This window comes from Chlamydotis macqueenii, chromosome 2, assembly GCF_036417535.1.
Source record: "Chlamydotis macqueenii isolate bChlMac1 chromosome 2, bChlMac1.mat, whole genome shotgun sequence".
Lineage (NCBI taxonomy): Eukaryota > Metazoa > Chordata > Aves > Otidiformes > Otididae > Chlamydotis > Chlamydotis macqueenii.
The window spans coordinates 36,031,464-36,050,606 of record NC_141557.1 but is presented as its reverse complement, the minus strand read 5'-3'; the positions used below and the strand labels follow the sequence as shown (position 1 = coordinate 36,050,606).

Here is a 19,143-nt window from a genome sequence, read left to right as displayed (position 1 = left end):
CATTTTAGGGTAACTGTTCCTAGAGTTCAGAAATATTTTAAGAGGTCAATAATGCTTTCTTTGGCTTTCGCTCATTCGGTGTGGGATAAGGAGTCGCAGGCAGCAGGGCAGAGTTTTCCAGATGTGCTGCAGAGTGTGTGTGCGTGCGCTCATGTCGACAGTTGTTGATGGTGGGAAACCATCCATCTTTCCTCATCTGCGCACCACTCTGGATGGATGAAAACCACAGGAAAGAAACGTGGATAGCCTGACATCTGTAAGGGAACTTACAGTGTCTGATTAAAGCTCAGGAGCCCTGAGGACTTGCAGCTACCAGTTGACATGCGTTTTTACTCGATTCTGGAGGGTCTGAGCGAGAGTACTGGGGGAGGGGGAATCCAAAGGGAAAAAACTGGAACATTAGGTATGTATTTAGTTTCACTAGAAGCAAAAAAAAAAAAACCCAGAGACTCCGTTGTACATTGCAGTATGAGTTTCCTCTGTGAAGTTGGGATTTTTCTTTTCTTTAAAGTGCCGTGAGGCATCTGTCTGCATTTTCTTCTCAGCACATAGAGCCACTTAGAGGCATGCACTTAAAGGGCATACGAGGGAAGCAAATAGAGCCATGCAAGTGTCACATAACTGTCTTTAATAACGGGAGCTATTCCAGCACTTGGAACCAAATCGTCTTTCAGCAGACAGGATAAAATTTAGCAGAGCTGGGAAAGGGAAAGAAGAAAGGGGAGGGGAAACACAGCACCACCTCCTGCTGACACCACAGAAGTTTTCCTCAGCTTTCCCTCTCTCTCCCTCTGTGCATATATTTTCTTTTTAATCAGCTGGGGCTCTTCCCTCCCCTGCTTTTTTTTTTTTTTTTTAACTGGGTTTTTATAGTTGGAATTCTGCTTTCCTAATTTCTCTTGTTTCACATTTAACTTCTTCAGAGAATTTCATTAATAGTTATTGCAATTAAAAATAATAAATAAACTCAGCACCAGCTGCTCAAATGGCTGTCGTAGCATATCTGGAACATAATGCGGTCTGTTCAGGGCAGCCACACAATGCAATTTATCCCCACACCTGAGGGAATGAATTTCACAACTATAATTGCTACAATATAATTCTTATTAATGTTGTGCTATAATTCCTATTAATTCCAAAGGGCTAGTAAATGCATTAGGACTTGTCAACATATTATTTTACACTGTTTATGATCTGTAGAATTACGCTCTTCAGTATTGTATTGCATAAAGCAAAGCCTTAAAATTAGCTTTAATTGCAGGAGGGGAAAAAACCCCACATTTTCTGTTCAGGCACTGGGAAAGAAGGAAGGATCCTGGTGTTAGAGAAGTAATGAAACTGCATTTTAAAATCAGTCCTTTGAACTTTCTCTGCCACACAGTTAACAGTTTATGAAGCTATATTAATAATGCCTGTCCCGGTTATTAGAAAAAGAACCACTGGTGTCTTTATGAAGGAATAAATAACTGTAAGAAAGATAGGTTTATAAAATTAAAAATAACTGTCTTCCAGCAAAGACGAAAGTGGGGAAATTACAAGTCACTGTAACTGATGTAATAAATGCAGAATGTGTTATCTTGCTGTGCTCTTATTTATTCTTTTTTTTTTATCACTGCCCCGCTTTTCTAGGTAGTGAATATGATGAGGAGGAAGTAGACTATGAAGAATCAGACAGTGATGAGTCCTGGACTACAGAAAGTGCTATCAGCTCTGAAGCTATCCTTAGTTCAATGTGCATGAATGGAGGGGATGAGAAGCCTTTTGCCTGTCCTGTTCCTGGATGTAAAAAAAGATATAAGGTAAGCAGTAGTGCAGACCTGTCTTACTTCCCACTGACATAGTTGGGGGGAGGAGGGGGAGGCGAGCCTCTAAAATAAATTTGTATCTTTCTCATTTAATAGACTTTTCACATTTATTTTTGTGGTATTTTAACACAGTACATATTTTATTCACTGATTTCCTCTCAAGCACAGCCAAGTTATCAGTTTTACAAACAACATAGCCTTTTGCATCCCTGTCTGTCAAGAGAGATTACAGATAGCGACTCTTTTGCTTTACACATTTTAACTAGCTTTCTATTATTTAGACAAATTAACTGCAGAATGAAGGAGGTATACCAGCAAAACAATCCCTTGGGGCTCTTTTAGAGACACTAAATAAAAAGCTTCTGCCCATCAATGCCAGAATGAATTCCTTCTGCTTAGCTGCTAGAGATACTGCCTCTCCTTTAGTGAGACTGTGCCCAGGGTACTTTTCCTGATAAAGGTGACGTGCGGAAGGTGGTGGTTAACGTTTTGCAAGTCAGAGGTCACCTCAGGAAGGCCGAACCTTGGAGAAATTCTGGCATCGTTCTGTCCTGGGTCTGAGTCCCCGTGACCCGTCTGCACAGCCGTCAGTGTGTCTGGCCCCGCGAGCAAGGCTTGGATCCCTCTGCGTGACATGCTGGGAAACAATTCCCTTCCCCCCACCCTCCGCTTCCCCTTTTTAATTACTCTCCATCATGAGAAATTTGTGTCTGTTTATGGGAGTGAAACATCTTTGACTTTGAACCTTGAGCTGGCTGGTAGAGGACGTTCCTTGATGTTGTGAGGACAGGAGCATTGCTTCACGTGAACCAGTGCAGAGACAGATGAAGTTGTATTGAACAGCCTGGACTTCAGTGTGGTACTCTATAGTCGTTGACTTTTGGAACTGAAATAGTACGCTGGCACGGTTCCTCTAAGTCATTTTCTGAAGTTTTTGCATGAAGTGCTGGAAAATTCAGCCACTGACCTATACCCTAGAAAAAGCAGTGGTGGGTGGGTTGGTTTTATACTAGTTTTATTTTATGGCTTCTCCTTTAAATAACTGAAAAGCAGGGACTTAAAAGAGAACAGAAATATGAAAGAGAAATATAGGAAGACCAATAACGTTTGAGATAAAACAGTTGTGACAAGAATGAATAAACTGTGCGCGAAACAGTGTAGTGGAGGAAAACGTGTTTCAGTGATGCTGCAGCTGTTCTGGACGGCGACAGCTCCCATAGCAGCAAATGGCAAGACTGAGATTCATGCACAGACCAGTTAATGCTGACAATACTTACTTAAAACATGAGCAAGGGTGACATACAAGTCTGTCTTGCAGAGATTAGCGTGAACTATGTAATTATTATTCTCTTACAGGAAAAAACTGAACACCGTCTCCAGGGAAAGGGCAGAGGGAAAGACGTTTTCAAACTATTTGAAAGTATTATTTTGCAGAGGTACCCACATTATTCAAGATGAATACTTTTCTCGCGTGTGGTAGAGGCCGTGCCAGATGAAGGGTATAGTATAAAAGCTAAATCCCTAGGTCAGGAAGCAAACAAGCCATGGTGATTGTTAGAAGTCACTGTGCCCACAGGGCATCTATGCATTGCAGAAAACATTCACTTAATGGCCAAGGCTAGGAGGAGAACCCTGTAATTTGCTATATCCTGTCTGTTCTCTGTTTGTCTGCCAGCCCTCTGTCTTTTTATTGCCCAAATAAGCAAGCTGTTTCTGCCTGCTTCTGCTATCTCACTACCTTCATCTCAAATGCATGAGGACTGTCTAAGGGATCTCTTGTACACCATTAACGTTAGAACAGTCAGACAGGGAACAAATTAACGACCCTTGGAGAGGCTGACAGACTGAGAGCAACAGCAAATAAAAAGTACCGTATTTTCCTGAGAGACTCACCTCTGTTTAGTCCTGATAGGAAAATACATTTCCTTAAACTGTGCCTCACCTCATTTCTCTTTTCTGTGGGCTCTGTTTCCTCCCTTTTTTCTTTTCAGCCTAATTTTTTTCTTTTTACATTTTTATCTTTGTTTCCTTCCTTTTAGCTTTGTGTCAGCTGTGTTTCTTGTTTCCTCTTCATCTTCCTTCTGCTTAACCCCCTCCTCTGATGAATTATTTGCGGAGTCTGGGTAGGGAGTCCTGTGATCAAAGCACTGGGATTTTCTGGTGGGTACTGGATAATCACAGTCAAGGCTGTAAAACAATTATAGAGCTCCAAACAGGAACACGGACACGCACATACAGTAATTGCCAGGCTCACTTTACGGCTGAGAAAGGATGCATTCCTTTAGGGAGCGAGGAGGAAAGGAGGATATACACGGTTTTCTTTTGTCTGGCCTTAGGTGACGTACGTTTGAGAAGCAGAAATGTTATTTTTAGATGTGTTATTTGTATTACAGTACTGCTTAAAGGACCCAGTAGGCACGGGGCTCCTTTTTGCAAACAATGTACAAGGATAAAAGATGGCCTCTGCACTGAAAAGTCATTATGGAAAGGTAAATAAGACAAGAATGAGTACAACAAATACTCCCAAGGAATGGGCTGGGGCGGACAATGGAAACTGTAATGAGAACATGTTTATACACAAGCCCAGATGAGTATCAGAAGACCCTACTGGCCTCCTGCCCAGCTGCTATCTCTTGGCAGTTTCCCATCGGCAGTGCGGTAGAAGTGAGTCATAAACATTTCGTTGTTCTTCAGGAACTTTGACTTTTTTAAGAAATAAAATTACTTGCTTATAATATGTATTAGTACTAAGCCCTCTATATAGTATGACACAGATTTTCTTGAGGAGGCAAAGATTCTGGGGAAAAAAAAAAATTGGATTTTTTAATTATTTGCAAATTTGATTGTGGGATAGTCATAAACAGCTAAATTAATCGGGGGCACACTGACTTCTAAGTGCTTAAAACACAAGCCTCTGAACTAATTTCTGAAACTTGCTTTCTTCTTCTCTAATTACGGTTACTGACCTGGAGAACAAACGACAAGTATTTTAGTTTGCCATTTATGGATTTTGTTGTTGTTGTTCATATGATTTGTATTAGATGCCTTACATTTTATTTTTAAAAAATCACCTGTGTAATTCAAAGGAACTCAAAAGATCTTAATCTTGTTTCTTCAGAGTTCGCTCTCACCAAGTTTTTGCTATGTGGATACATTTAGATGACCTGTCCAGAAGTCTGTGGGTATGGAGTAGTTTATGTGCTTTGCAAAATGTCACCTGTAGGAGCTCAGGTGTGGATTTACGATGGTGCCAAAGAGTTTTCGTTTTATTCAATAGCACCTATGTGTGCCAGTTATTTGGTCTCTAGCTCTGGAGAAGGACATTCAAAATGTGTACGCGATGGGGATAAACTTATTCAGGCAGCTTCCAAAGAGCAAAAGAAACTTGATACATAATAGATACAAAAAACCTCACAAATAATGCATATATACTGCTATAGAAAAAAAATCAAGAGCATTTGTCACAATTTTTCTAGTTTGTGCAAGTACAATAACAAGAGAATAATAGATTTCCGTGCATACAAAATGTAGCTTATATGCATGGCTGCTTTTTGTCCTTGGGCGAGAGGAGAAGTGGTACCTTCCAAGAATGCTGAGGCATTGGGCTTGTCTTTCTGGCAGGTAATGGGACAAGGGTCCTAGGCCTGCCGGATGGGCAGACCCCTGGGAAGGCTGATCTAAGGGCAACGAGACTCGGCAGAGCTCAGGGAGGGAGAATATTGACGGGAAAGAGGGAAAGAAGGGAATTGAGTTGAAAGAAAGTAGCAAGCCAGAGCTTGCGAGTTGAACAAAGAGGAACTGGACAAATTAAAGTTCAGGAGGAACAGCCAGGAGATACAAAAACGTATATGAATGTCCAAGTGCTTGAAACAAGAAATCCTCCCAAACCACCCTTGATACCTGTGTTCATACGTGGAGGGGGTGGCGAGCTCTCAGACCTTCTGCAGTGCATTGGCCTCGTGAGTACTGCCGTGCAAGGGGCCCTGCCCAGCAAGTGCCCTTGTGTCTGTGCAAACCAGGTAGCGCCAGTCTAAACTTCTCTATCTCCTCCTGATCTAGGCCCAGGTTAATAATTGTTTCCTCCTGTTTGAGATTTTAGGGTGCCCTCCTATACTGCCATCTTCTTCCTCAATCATTTGTGAGAGTAAATAATGAGCAACCTAAGTAACCAGAGCAATAAAAGTGATGTATGAGTTTGGCCGTGGGTTTTGCCATACCTCAACAGGCTCAGCCCAGACGTACAACAAAGTGTTTACATTACAGCAGTGGAAAAAGTGCTGAAGAGTCGACTGTAATTCTAACAACAGTTTTCTTTTAGAGAGGAGTACAGGTCAAATTTCATGTTACACTAGCTCCTCGTACTCTGCATGGTTTACTATTTTGCAAACCTTCCATGGCCAAATTCATTCCATGCAGGTTTCTGGTTTAGCGTTTCCTTAAATTTTTCTGCCTGAAAGTGCTTTCCCCCTTTCATCAAAGCGCATGGTGTACTTGAGGCTGAGTGGATCGTTAAAAAATTTGGACCAGGAGAGGAGTACCACTGGCATGGAAGAGTGAGGAGATTTGTGATGGCGAATATGTGGCATCTGTAGCAACTGATACTAGATTAAAAGTATCTTAAAGTGATTTCTTACAAAAATGAAAAATCTGAACATGTTTCTGTAGTTTCCAAAATATATGTAGGGTTTGGGGATAACTTTGTTTTTTTAAATTTCACTGCAGTAGCAAAAGTTTAGCAGGTCACCCCCAGATTTTCTCTTCTTTGAAGACGCAGGTCCGTAACGGTACATAGGTGTTGACAGGCGCCTTACGCCAGTCCTCCTGCCATCCAGTGACATCCCCGGCCCCCTCACCCCAGCAGTGCTGGGGGTGCTGCAGGTTGTAACTATGTGCAAAACCATCTGAAAGCTGCCTCAGGATCTCAGATAACTTGCAGGGAATTCACTTGACTGCTTATGAGGATGATCTGGAGCTTTTATGTGTTCTTGTCTGTCTTGGTGGTACAGCGTTCTGCCTCTTCCTCGGAATACTCTACACCCGGAAGTAACCTACACTAAAGGCTCGTATTCGTACGGCTGGTTTGTATTGGAGACTGAAGATTATCCTCTCCCACATCTCAGGTGGCAACTGTGCAGTATTTTTAAGGATGTAAAGGACAATTTGGGGGCTGGACTTGCAGCTTCAAGTGAGGATTCAGTGGCTGGATGCTCTAGAGGAGAGAAGCGTGAATTTGTGGGCAGAGCAGTTGCTTGAAGTCTTGCACCATACCCTTTTTCCAATGTGGATATTTTAGGCTAAGTTTTTCTTTCTGAAGGATTTCCAGAAATCAACCTCTCCAGACACCCAGGCTGCCCTAAAATGCCACCTCAGGGGTACAGACTGCACTGTGCATTACGAGTTCTGACAAGAACAGTACCACACTCAGCTTTATGATTGAAGCCAGAGAACTGTTTTTGCTTAAAGATTAAAAATACATTGCTGCCGTGGCACAGTTAACATGTAATAAGTAAGGCCCAGCATTTTACATTGTAAGGTGAGAACACCGTCGCTGCCTGGGAGACTGGGCGGTTTCTCTTGCAATTACACTCCTCCCTGCTTTCCTGAGGGCAGCTCTAAGTTCCTTACGCTTCTCTCGCTCGCTGCGCTGAGCTGTGGTTAGAGCAGGGCAGTGGAGGGCGGCATGCAGGGGGCCTCTCTCTCAGGAGTGGGACAAAACACTTGAGATTCTGACTCAGAAGTTGTTGGATTAGGAGGTAGGAGTTTAGGAGTTGTAGCTCTGTTCTGTTTACTGAAGGTTTTTTCTTCTTCCCTTTTTTTTTTTTTTAAAACAATTTGCTTAACTTGTCTAATTGCTGTGAGTTCCAAGCTGGAGCTTACGCTTCCTGTAAGCTGCATGTTGATAAAACTGAACTTGCTGCTTAAAAACAGCCAAAGGGACTTGTTACACATAACACTAGGCAGTGGTTCAGCAAAGACAAAATCCCTGAATCTTTTAATTTAGTGGGTTAATTAATATCCATGCTGTTAATTGATTTGGCTTTTTTTAAATACTTTTTAAAAAAATCCCTGAGATAATGTATCTGGAAACGTTAGAGAGGACACAGTAGAGCCTTGGAGCTGTACCTTGTCACAAATTGTCTTGGCATCTTTTTTCTTCCTAGGAGAAGCTCTAATGAAAGACAGTTTGCCTTTCCTTCTTATTTATCAAAAAATCCAAGCTCTTTTAGTGGAAGCAGGTAAGAGAGACTCCAGTAACATGAATCCTAGATAAAGCAGTATCACATACTGGTGAGACCACAACAGCTTCTTCCACTTTTGCTAGAAAGATGTGAAAAAGAGGACAGGGGTATGATTTTGATTTATGTTTAGCAAGGTTCTTGATCAATCTAGTGGAACTGTTGCCTGTTTCCAGACTGTGCCACTATAAGGGCAAGTAAATCTGTTGTGGTGCTGTTCTTTGTTCTTCTGCTCCAAACTACAGTGGAGAGGAGAGTTCTCTAGTTTTAGCTGTAGAATATTCCCAAACAATAGCTGTTTTGAAGACGGCTTCTCTGGATGATTTTCTAAGTAAAAGTGCCCTGTGTAACTCTTTAAGTTAAGTGTGCCCTGCAGTTAATTCTTTTGGAGACAATGTGTAAACTATCAGAATTTGCTGATGCCTGAAGACATATCTAGAAACAATGACACAAAATGGAACAAACACACCATGGGGGAAACTGCAGCTTTTTGAAGAAGTGTGACTTGAGTCGTCATGCCAATTCTTTGTTTGCTTATAAATGAACCCCTGAATCAGATTTGTCAATGCTCTATGAAAAAATGTCAGGAAGCAAAGAACATCCATGTGTGAGGCCATTAAATGGTTATTTTTTAGAAAATGCCATACGTTGGGAGATAAAAATCAGAATTACCCAGGTAGAGGAGTTTCATTCATTAGAACTGCACAGATTATTCTCCTCCTTGTCCCACCTTGCATCTTGAAAGCATGACACATGCGTAACAGCTAGTGGGAGTTCCTAGCAATTTGTGTGATTTTGCCCTTACCGTTAATCCATTTTTATTCTTTAAGAGGAAGCCAGGCAGTTACTAGACCACTTGACCACTAACATTTTACTTTCTCACTCACAGAATGTGAACGGTATAAAGTACCACGCCAAGAACGGCCACAGAACGCAAATCCGCGTACGCAAACCATTCAAGTGTCGCTGTGGAAAGAGTTACAAGACAGCTCAGGGTCTGCGGCACCACACAATCAATTTCCATCCCCCCGTGTCTGCTGAGATTATCAGGAAGATGCAGCAATAACATGCTGGTCACAAATGTGCCAAGAAATCCTCACCAGCAGTTGCTGATTTTGAGAACAGCCACCTTTTTCAGGGGAAGCATTCAGCAACCCTTTAAAAAAATTAAATGCATGCTTTAAAATTTTCTGTAATTTTGGAATGATGTTATCTTTGTAGAGTTAATGATTTTGTACATTTGCACATGTAATCATCATACCCATTTTCATTACTTTGAGATAAGGTGCTATATAAAAGCTATAGGTTCTTCAGAACATTTTTCTCCAAAACAAAAAATAAAAATGGGGAGGGGGGGGAACGTTGCATATTTCGTTGTACTGAAGTGTTGACCGGGAGTGAGAGAAGGAGAGCTTGGCACTGACACCCTTTCAAGATTGTAATGTGATGAAGACTTTCAATGCATCTGTCAATGTGTGTGCAAAACCAAAACAATACCACCCTCGTCAAACTATCGTTAACATGCCTTACATAACGGAGTTATCAGTGGAGTAGCAAGTCTTTTAGGTAATGGAAATATAAATAAGAAAGAATGTTTAACATAATATGCTAAAAATATTTTCATACTTAAATAACATACATAAAAAGGTGTGCTTGCTGTATTTTATATTATCTTGCAAATCTTTTTTTTTTCCCTCTTGAAATGCTGAAAATCTTGCCATTCGAACTAGTAAACAATCACTTTAGTGTTAGAAATTACTACTATTTTTTTTTTTTTTACAAGATGTCGTATTATTTTCATGCCCATCAAACTTTTGAGGACCAATATCCCAGTCCAACTAAATATTTGCCCCTGAACTATCTGTTAGAAAGACACTTGGAAATTCTTAAGTGCAAATTTATGTGTGTGTGAGAAACAATTATCTTCATCTCAGATGAAGTTTTAAAGCACTTTGTAGTTCTCTATTGCCAACAGATTTAATGTTTTATGTGTTGCCAATTCTTGCAACTACTGTACGAGCGTGTGCCTGTGGTTGCAAATAAAAATTAAAAGTTCTACACATGGTTTAAGGAGGTCCATTAGTTGCGCTAAGGGAGTTCTAATGCCTCTCCCTCACGTTCATTGTATTTTGAGATTTTTTTCTTTCTTTGTTAATTTTTTTGCTTCTCATTGTAGGTCACTGCATTCCATTTGGAAGTGTCTGTTTAGCTTTAAAATTAATTTTCCTGAACTATGACATATGAGCCTTACTGAAGATTAAGTGCTTCTTGCAGCAGGTGGTCAGAGACTGACTTTTAAAACAAAAGCCAACGTGTGAGCGCTTCGTGTCTGGACCATACCTGAGCATTTGTTGCTTACCATCCTGCCTTGAGCATTCTTCTCTCACAAGTGCTATTCTTGGAGTTGATGAGCTGGCCGGGCGCAGAGGTGGGCACCCCCGCCCTGCCCCAGCCCAGCAACATTTCTTACACGGTGAGGGCTAGGGAAGAACTCACTGTGTTAAGCCTTTGCTTAGTTCCTGTTATTTTAAGTGCAAAAGAAAGCCGAAATAAAGGAGGAATGAATTTTCCCTTTATATTTTTTTTTTTTCCAAAGCTTTAAAGGAAAACTTTGAGAGGACGACAATTACCTCTTCTCCAGCAGCGTAAAAGTCTCTTTAGAACACTTGGAAATCATCCTAATGAATAAGCGTTCAGAACACCCCAATTGAAATTTAAAAAATCGCTTTTTCAAATCCTCGAGAGGTGACAGTGGTTGTATTGTACAGGGCTGCCAGCCGGGTTAAAGGATGATCCAGACATGAGAGTTACTGGTATGCAAAGGGCCCCAGGTGGCTGCTTCCCACCTTCTGCAGTTTTGGCAATAGATCTGGCCAACAAATGCATTCTGGCTCTGCTCCTAGTGCAAGAATCTACAGGCTGGGTAAGTTCCTTCAACAGCTAAACAGTCGTAAAACGTCATTGTTGCATGTGAATTCCTTTCAACTATAAAAATGAAAATCCAGTTTCTATTTACCTATTCATTGTGACAGTATTATTAAACAGGTAAAGATGGGACTATTTTGTTATACTGTGTATAGTGAATGTATTGTACTGTGTCTGTGAAAAGTGTGCTTTAAATTATATTTTCATATGTTTTGTTGAGGACAAAGTACTTTAAGTTTGAAAGTGACAAGAGGTTTGTTTTAGAACTGAAGGCAACTTAAAGAATTCCTGTTAAGAAAGCTGCTTATAAATGTAAATCAAATCACATTTAAAATAAACTGCCTCTGACCTAAAAAACCAGCTCCTTGCTCGTCACTAACCTAAGGAGTTAAGTTTATGGCTGTATCTAGTCTTTTATTTGTATATTTTACTTTGGTATCATCAAACTCTGTTCAATGAACACCTGAAGCAACTTGAGCACTACACCATTAGTGCACAAAATTACACAGAATGCTACAGCCTGGAGAATTAAAAAATTGAGTATTTTGATGTAATCAGTCAAAAGGACTTCAGATGTCACAGGCTGTTTTGTTCCAGCATCCCCACAGGGCTGAGGTCACCAGGTAAAATTTGTGTTGATGCTGCAGAAGCTCTCTCAGTCGTGGGACTGAGTTACCTTTCTTCTGAAGGTCTTCAGAAATGAAGTGGCTATGGCTAGGAAAGGAGAAATCATTACAAGTTTAGTTCAGTTGGGCTGCGGTAGGGGTATTTGGCTCCTGTCATGTTCCTGCAAACTCCCTGGGTAGGTTATTTTAAGCAGCCAGGGCAGGGTGGCTGTTTAAGAAGGAAACGTTAAGTAACTCCCTGTATCTATACACACAGCTAAGAGAAGCCCCTGCTTTGGCACAATCAGGTTTTGAGGTTGTCCTGCCAGTGCAGGGCACTAACCTCTGAGACTTCTACTCTGTAATATAATTAATATAGTTTGGTTTTCTAGCCTGTCCTGTTTTCACATGCTGTTGAGTTATGGCAAGAAAAAAAACCTGACAAAATATTCTTGCAGTACTTTCATGCGTTACCTCAGTCCATCTCTTGACATGAAGTTCCCAGTTGAAAAAAAAAAAAAAAAAAAAAACACCAAACAAAAACAAAAACCACCAAGACCTGTAAGACTTAAAATAGAACACAAAGGACTGGATGTAGTAGCTGCTACCCAAGACACTGCGATTTATCTGTGTCATGCAGCTTTTAATAAATCCTGTACTGAACAGCGTATCTCACACGTTCATGAGAGAACTGCAGACAACAGAAGCTACTCAAAACCTTAATCCCCGAGTGTCTCTCTCAAAGAACGTAAGTGGATGTGAGCAACAGTTTCTTCACCATACGAAGCTGAAACATCATTTACCATGAGTATGTAAAGCCTAAACTCTGGTTTCTTCCAAAAAAGAGCGTCAGGAAGAAAAGGACCACTGACTCCATGAATAATTTTGCTTTTAATGTAACAAGACTACTGTACAACAAGTGGAAAGCAAATTTACTTAATACAGTTAAAGTAAATAAAAAATGTTGAGATATACACACATGTTTTTACTTACTGGAAAGAAATACATAAAGTTAAAAGGCAGAAGGTTTTTAAAAGCCCCAAGCCAAAAGGAACACAATTCACTGTTGTGAAATTAAAACGGTATTTTCTACTGAATGCAAATGCAACGTAATGGCAATGATGATTTTTTTTTTTTTTAAACAATTACTTTTAGGCATTTAAGCACAGCAGTTTCTTTCAACCCAAAAATACTGCCTTAAGGTATAATGTACTTAGCGTTATCCCTTAAGGCAAACAATCTATATGGAAAACTGAAGGATTTGCCATTCCTTTTGTTGCAAGCATGTAATCTCACAGTACATGCATCTACATTTCAAAATGTACTAGAAAACTATATTTTCATAGGGTAAGTAATGTAACTTTCTGATTTAACTGTTACTCAGAGAAAAACTACACAAATTTGCTAGGTGGAACATCTGTGTTTACATTTTTAATCACGCCTCAGTTATCATGGTCAAGTGAAACTCAAGGTGTTTTGGTGGCATTTTTATGTCGCTGAAGAGCGTCATGAAGCTGGTCTCATTTTTCTGAGGCAAAGTCATTCCTGTGTCCTTACAGATTCCACTAAGTAGGGGAATAAATAGCTACAAACACAATAAAGTGGGTTTTTTTAGTATCATGTTAGGTAGAGAGAGAAGATAACCCAACAGCAGCTTACAGCCACCATTTATCACAGCTCCCGTTAGAGTACGTTAGCTTTTAATCAGAAGTTTGCACTGTTACAGAAAAGCTGCACTGGTTTTTAACTCAAAGTTGTGGGTTTTTAAGCTACACTGCAAAACAAAGTATTTAATCAAAATTTAATACGTTCTGATCAAAGTGCGTCTGAACGTGCCTCTCAAACCCTTGCTGATCGTAGTCGGGCGGGAACTGCTCACTGCACATGGGGCACACCTTCCAGTGGCTCTCCACGTGCTCCTCAAACTTGCTCTGGTCATAGTTAGGTGGAAACATCACATCACAAAGAGGGCATTTCTTGTGCACATCAAAGCTTCATGGGGAGGTGGAGAGAAAGAAAAAAAAAAAAGGAAACAGTTACTTCATCTGCCCTTGCAAAAGAAAATGTAAAAGTAGGATCCTGTTACCGCCAATGTTAAGAGCTTTACTACAAACTTAAATTTGAGCAGAGTTTGTATCTAAGCATGTATCATATAGTTAATTTAAATGTGTTTCTGCTGAAAGTGCTTCATACAGTTAAAGTAGTTTTACACAGGAATTCCAAAATAACCTGGCATTTTAAAAGCGACATAATTTTGACATAATTCCAGCTACCACCGAATACACATCTATTGAATGTCTTAATGGCCAAGCAGTTCCATGGGAAACCACTCTCTCTGCTCATAAATGCTTGCTCTTAGCAAACATAACACTTTATAAAAGCTCTAAACTTAGGTTCACAATTAGGTTGGAAAGAGAGGGGGGAAAAAAACAAAAGTTATTCATTCATTTACTGAAGAAATTATCCACATTCCATCAAAATAAGGTATAGCACAAACAGCCTACCCAGTCTAACAGCATATTCTCTGACAGTTAAATGTAAACCAAACATTCGTTGAAAATGCTGAACAGTTTTTCATCTCCACCCTCCACCCTTGAGTCCATTTACACAGAAACCTCTCCATGCCATTAAAGACCAATAAAAGGTAACATTTACCTGGAATCAAAGCAGAAACCTGTTCTACGTTCATGCAAGAGAAGACTTGGAGGATCAGGAGCAGAAGGTACAGTGTTGTCATCATCCTGTTTAAAAAAAAAAAAAAAATTAAAAAAAAAGTATTTTAAGTAATACCCACTAGAAATAGCTTTTCTCTTTTACTCCTCCATATGCATTTTTCTTACCAAGTATAAACATGGATGAAATTTACCTTTCTTTTTTTTAATCTCTGCAGCATAAACTTTAGTGTACAAAAGGGACGTGGTTAGTGAACATGAAAAGCTAAACACAGGCGGCCTTTTGACCAGGTACCTAGAGCAGAAATCCGTGCCAGTACTGCCAGAATGCTTCTGCTAACACCGTAGCTACGGAAATGCAGTCACCTCACTGTTAATGCCTGGAGGCTACGTCAGAACAGAAAAACCTGTGTTAAACTGAACGCAGGGCATCGCACTACAAACCATAGCAGCACTTTATGGAGAGTTAAAACTCAAAAATAAATTCTAGACAATAGAATGTCAAGTCAGATCTTAAAAGTCTGTCAATTTAAATTTCAGCAAGGGAAAAAAAGACATTCAATTCTGGTTCAATGCTTGCCTCCCAACGGTCAGTTTTGAGTGATCTGCCTATGCCGCTCTCCCCAGCCAAGCACGTCCCGCGTTTCACGCTGCTGTCAGGCGCATCAGTTAAATTGCCCTGTCTGGCTGCTTCCTCTCATCAGCCCTGTCAGTTGTGCTCTCCCTTCACGGGCGCTAACAGCAGATAAACAGCTGCAACAGGCACTGATGAGGATCACTCTGCAGATGGACAAGCAGGTTTGCCTCAGAGCTGCTATGGGGTTAGGATGGCAGGTCGGGATCTAGGGAATACGCTGCTCCCCACTTCTCACAGAAGGAGAAAAGAATTTGCCTGCAATGGAAAAAATTCTCAAGCAAAAAAAAAAAAAAAAAAAAGAATACCTACAGTGACTGGATTCTGAGAGTTTCCTTCTGACAAGCAAGGGGTCAGAGCACTTAAGGTTCTGCAGCGTTTGGGGTTGGTCGGTTTTTTATTTTGTGATGATGTTCTTGCAAATCAAGATTTAAATATGCACAGCAATGTAAGCAAACACAATTTGGGGAAGAAAAAAAAAAAAAGCACCAAAAAACTGAAATAAGAGGAAGAAAAGTCAGAACTGTGTTTGTAAACCCATTCTTTATGCAGTATCAAACTACTATACAGCATCTTGGTGCTACTCTGCAATTAGTTAATGCAGCACAAAACCTACTCATTTCAAGGTGGGAAAACAGGTAACTTCAGCGAGATTTTTGAAACTCCAACTCCTAAATCGTTTTCCTTCTCATCTCAAAGACACGTGACATGCAAGAATTATTAACTATTTAGCTGATCTTCAAAAACGGATGTGCAAGGGACCATATGTAACAGCGTATGTGCTGTATGTTTTATACAGGTAAATGTACATTCAAATATATTTCATTTTCAGGCTAACATACTTTATCCTTAAGAAGAGTTAATGGAAACAGGGCAGGGTGGGAAGATTCCCTCAGTATTTTTCTTCTCCTGACAACAGCTGTTTAGTTTCAACCACTTAACATTTCCATTAAGCAGCTAGTGGGGCTTGCTGTGACAGATGCTAGCAACAGACATATTTTCCTGTCTAACTTGCTTGCTTTGCACCTGCAGTAAAAAGGGCACATGGGTTTTAAAATATTATTTGTTCCTTTTGTCACAGAACAGGTAGGATGTACATAAACTATTTAAAGTACTCGTGTTACAATGCTACAGCTTATAGAATGCCAAAAACATGACAGATTTGCTGAATAGCAGACTGTAAGCAGACCAGAACTTATCTGAGAAAATGCACCTTCCTTCAAAAAAACAGTGCCACTACAAACACAGGCCTAATTAACATTTAAATCCCTTAGGAAACAAAACTTTCTCTTAATTCTTTACTGTTTGTCACTCAGTTACCTCTTGAACACAGGGCATTTTTGTCACAGCATTTATTAATACTTGGTTACAAATGACAAGGTGGATCAGGTAGTCCTCTGGTGAAAGGGCTCTATTACAGCCTCAAATTCCTTCTCAAAGCTTTGTTTAGGACAGGTTAGCAGACCCAACGGCAAACGCACAGGTTTTTTACAATATTAAGGGTTATTCATTTTAGTTGAGTAAGGAGTCAGGACTGACCAATGCTAAATATTAACTTGGTAGGTAAGAGTATCAACCACGTGGCTAACGATGCAGATGGGTCTCTTTTCCCACTCAGTGCTATTAATGCAGTCTAGAAAGGCCTGTTACACAGACCTGAAAGAAACTGCTGACCTGAATGCCCAGCTGGTAACAGAACACAGAACTCGTAATTCCTGAAGTAATCCATCTTCCATACAAATGTCAGAATACCACAGAACTTTTAGTTTCCCTACCAGAAAAGGAAGCCTCTCAGGTCTTTATGCATGCATTACACAAAGATTAAAACGTGCTGAGCGGCAAATGAAATCTGTTCATATAACACATCACGCAAGTAGAAGTGATCTTACCAAAGCCCTCCATCCACTTCCATGAGCTGTGTCAGCAGAAGCAGACTGCTTTAGCATCAGCTTTCCCGCATGGACACCTCTGCTCTACTACCACCGTCCATGGGAAACCAAAGATTTCCGTCAGAATCAACAAAATGCAAACTGATTTATACTCAGGTTTGCCATTTTAAAAATTTACTTAAAAAATCAGTACTGCCTGTCCACTTTTATATAACGCTTGAATAGGTTAATAGGTTGCGGGGCGGTTTTTAAGTTTATTTGGAGTGGGTTTTCCACATTAGTTATTTGTTCAATATTTTGCCTCCCCTCCTTTTTTTTTTTTTAAAAAAAAAAAAATCAATACCTTTTGGGTTACTGCTAGTCACTTTGTAAGATAAAATTGTTTACATCTTTTGTCCTTTCTTTCAGCTTCTGGTAAGTGTGATACCCTACCATGTACAAATACAACATTCCTCCTTATTCCTTTTTGAAAAACTCATTTGAGAAAAAGAGTACAATGCTTTCCTCTACACACATGCACTATTCTGCACTGCTGCCTTGTAGGCACCAGCTTCAACAAAAGGCAAGTGCAAGTCATTAACAGTTTTAAAAAAAGGCTTTTCTGATGTCAAAGTAATCTTAAGGCTGTTATGTCCTAAGGATATGGCTTTGTCATGACCCAGTTCAATTAACTGTAAAAACGATACTGGGTGTTCCTTATAGTAGAGTCTGACCTGTGCACCACAGAAGAATGGCAACGCTAAGTATGTATTGATATTACGCTGTTAAGATATGGAAAGTCTGTCTCTTCAGTGTACTTTTGCTCTTGACCAAATATACAAAGAAAGATCAATTCTTATCCTTCTGTCATGCTTAACCTGAACAAGAAGAATGAAAATCTATATTAAGCATACCTCAAAGTGCCTATTACAGTGATTACTGTATAATTAAAGAATGGTCAAACATTAATAATGAGAACTTTATCTTAGTCTGAGACTATTTCACAGCTATTCTCATTACAAGCTACAGTAAGCAGTACACAATCCCCAGTAACTAAAAATTCTCATGTACTGCCCTGGGCTAACTTGGAACTTCTGGAAAACACAGAAAATGCCCCATAGTATTGGACTCTGACAGCTGTCTGTTTCTGTCACTTCAGAGGGACAAAGCTCCTAAAGTGTACCCTGTAAAACAGAGAACCATATGAAGAGAGGACAGATTTTACTCATCTTGGTTCACGATCACTTAGTGCCCAGTTTCTTCCAGCTAGTATAACCAATGAGACATTCTTTACTCTTATAAATTATGTTACATGTGCTTTTCAACTTTGCATTTAAAAACCAGTCACCCTCCCATGGTAAAACAAACCATCCCCTGAAGACTCAAAAGCTGCAATGAGAAGGGTAGTTGAAGCTGCTTTACAGAAAGAGTTTGACAACAACTGCCAGGAGGCCAGGCCTCAATGGCTTGGCCTACGCTGTATTTTAAGCACAGGCATCAGCTTACTCTCAAAACATCCAAGTCAAGTCATCCAAGTTATGTGGACAGAAGCCCATGCTTCACCTTCTGAGAAAGAGACAGATCATCTGCCCCTCATGTAAACCCAGAGCCAGCTTTCTTGCCCTCCAGACTGACGACTAGGGACTTGGCTGCACGTACTTAGTGTGAAACCTCTACAGCGGCCTGTGGTGATGTAGCAGTTGACATGTGGCCTCAGGTCCTTACAAAGAGAATCTGGTATCAGGTACTGACAGGCTGGCACTGTGGTTATGCAGCATAATAAGTGCCAGGCTTTCTGAATTCAGAAGTTTGGATAATTAGGTTAAGGAATGATAATGGATGCCTTTAACATCATGACTTAACTCTTATCACTGGACTGCAACTCCAGCTCTTTCAGAAAAACTGCCACAATAAAGCACGGTAAAAAAGAGGGGGTTTGCCACCAGAAGAAGAAGGGAAAACCAGACATTAACTGTTAGAAATAAGCACAACTCACCTAGTTTTACCAGAACTAACCAATTTTGTCTCAAGTACTATTTACATAATTACAATTGTAATCCGCTCCAAGACTGCCAAACAAATTAGGCACAAAGCCATGTGACACTACAATAAAAAAGGACTTGAATAATCCCCATCTCTGATTTCTACAGATCATTTTAACACGCAACAGTAAGAGAAGCAACACCCATCTTAAGCTTTAAACAATAAGTTAAACAGCCATACTGCTAACGTATAGTGCAGGTAAACCGGAAACACTACATACATTTTATCTCTGTGATCCAGCTCTGCTGTGTGAGTGAAATCAAACTCACAAAGGTGTCCCTACCTCTCTTCAAACAGTTCAGTCTCCTAAGAGGCAGCTGGATACCAACTGCTCCTTTTATGTCTATCCTATACA

The 19,143-nt window shown here is 40.2% G+C and overlaps 2 protein-coding genes across 2 annotated transcripts in view; one reads left to right on the top strand and one right to left on the bottom strand.

Moving 5' to 3' along the window:
* The window catches only part of JAZF1 (JAZF zinc finger 1), a 196,006-nt gene extending 185,907 nt beyond the window's left edge, over window positions 1-10,099 (top strand). Inside the window, exons 4-5 of the mRNA XM_086741577.1 lie at window positions 1,630-1,799; window positions 8,931-10,099. Coding sequence (XP_086597703.1) covers window positions 1,630-1,799; window positions 8,931-9,107 — 347 coding nt within the window. The 3' untranslated portion in view covers window positions 9,108-10,099. The remainder of the gene's footprint in view (window positions 1-1,629; window positions 1,800-8,930) is intronic.
* A 2,344-nt stretch (window positions 10,100-12,443) lies between these two features.
* The window catches only part of TAX1BP1 (Tax1 binding protein 1), a 63,791-nt gene continuing 57,091 nt past the window's right edge, over window positions 12,444-19,143 (bottom strand). Inside the window, exons 17-18 of the mRNA XM_086742588.1 lie at window positions 14,227-14,312; window positions 12,444-13,563 (exon numbers count right to left, since the gene is read on the bottom strand). Of these exons, the coding sequence (XP_086598714.1) occupies window positions 13,362-13,563; window positions 14,227-14,312 (288 nt within the window). The 3' untranslated portion in view covers window positions 12,444-13,361. The remainder of the gene's footprint in view (window positions 13,564-14,226; window positions 14,313-19,143) is intronic.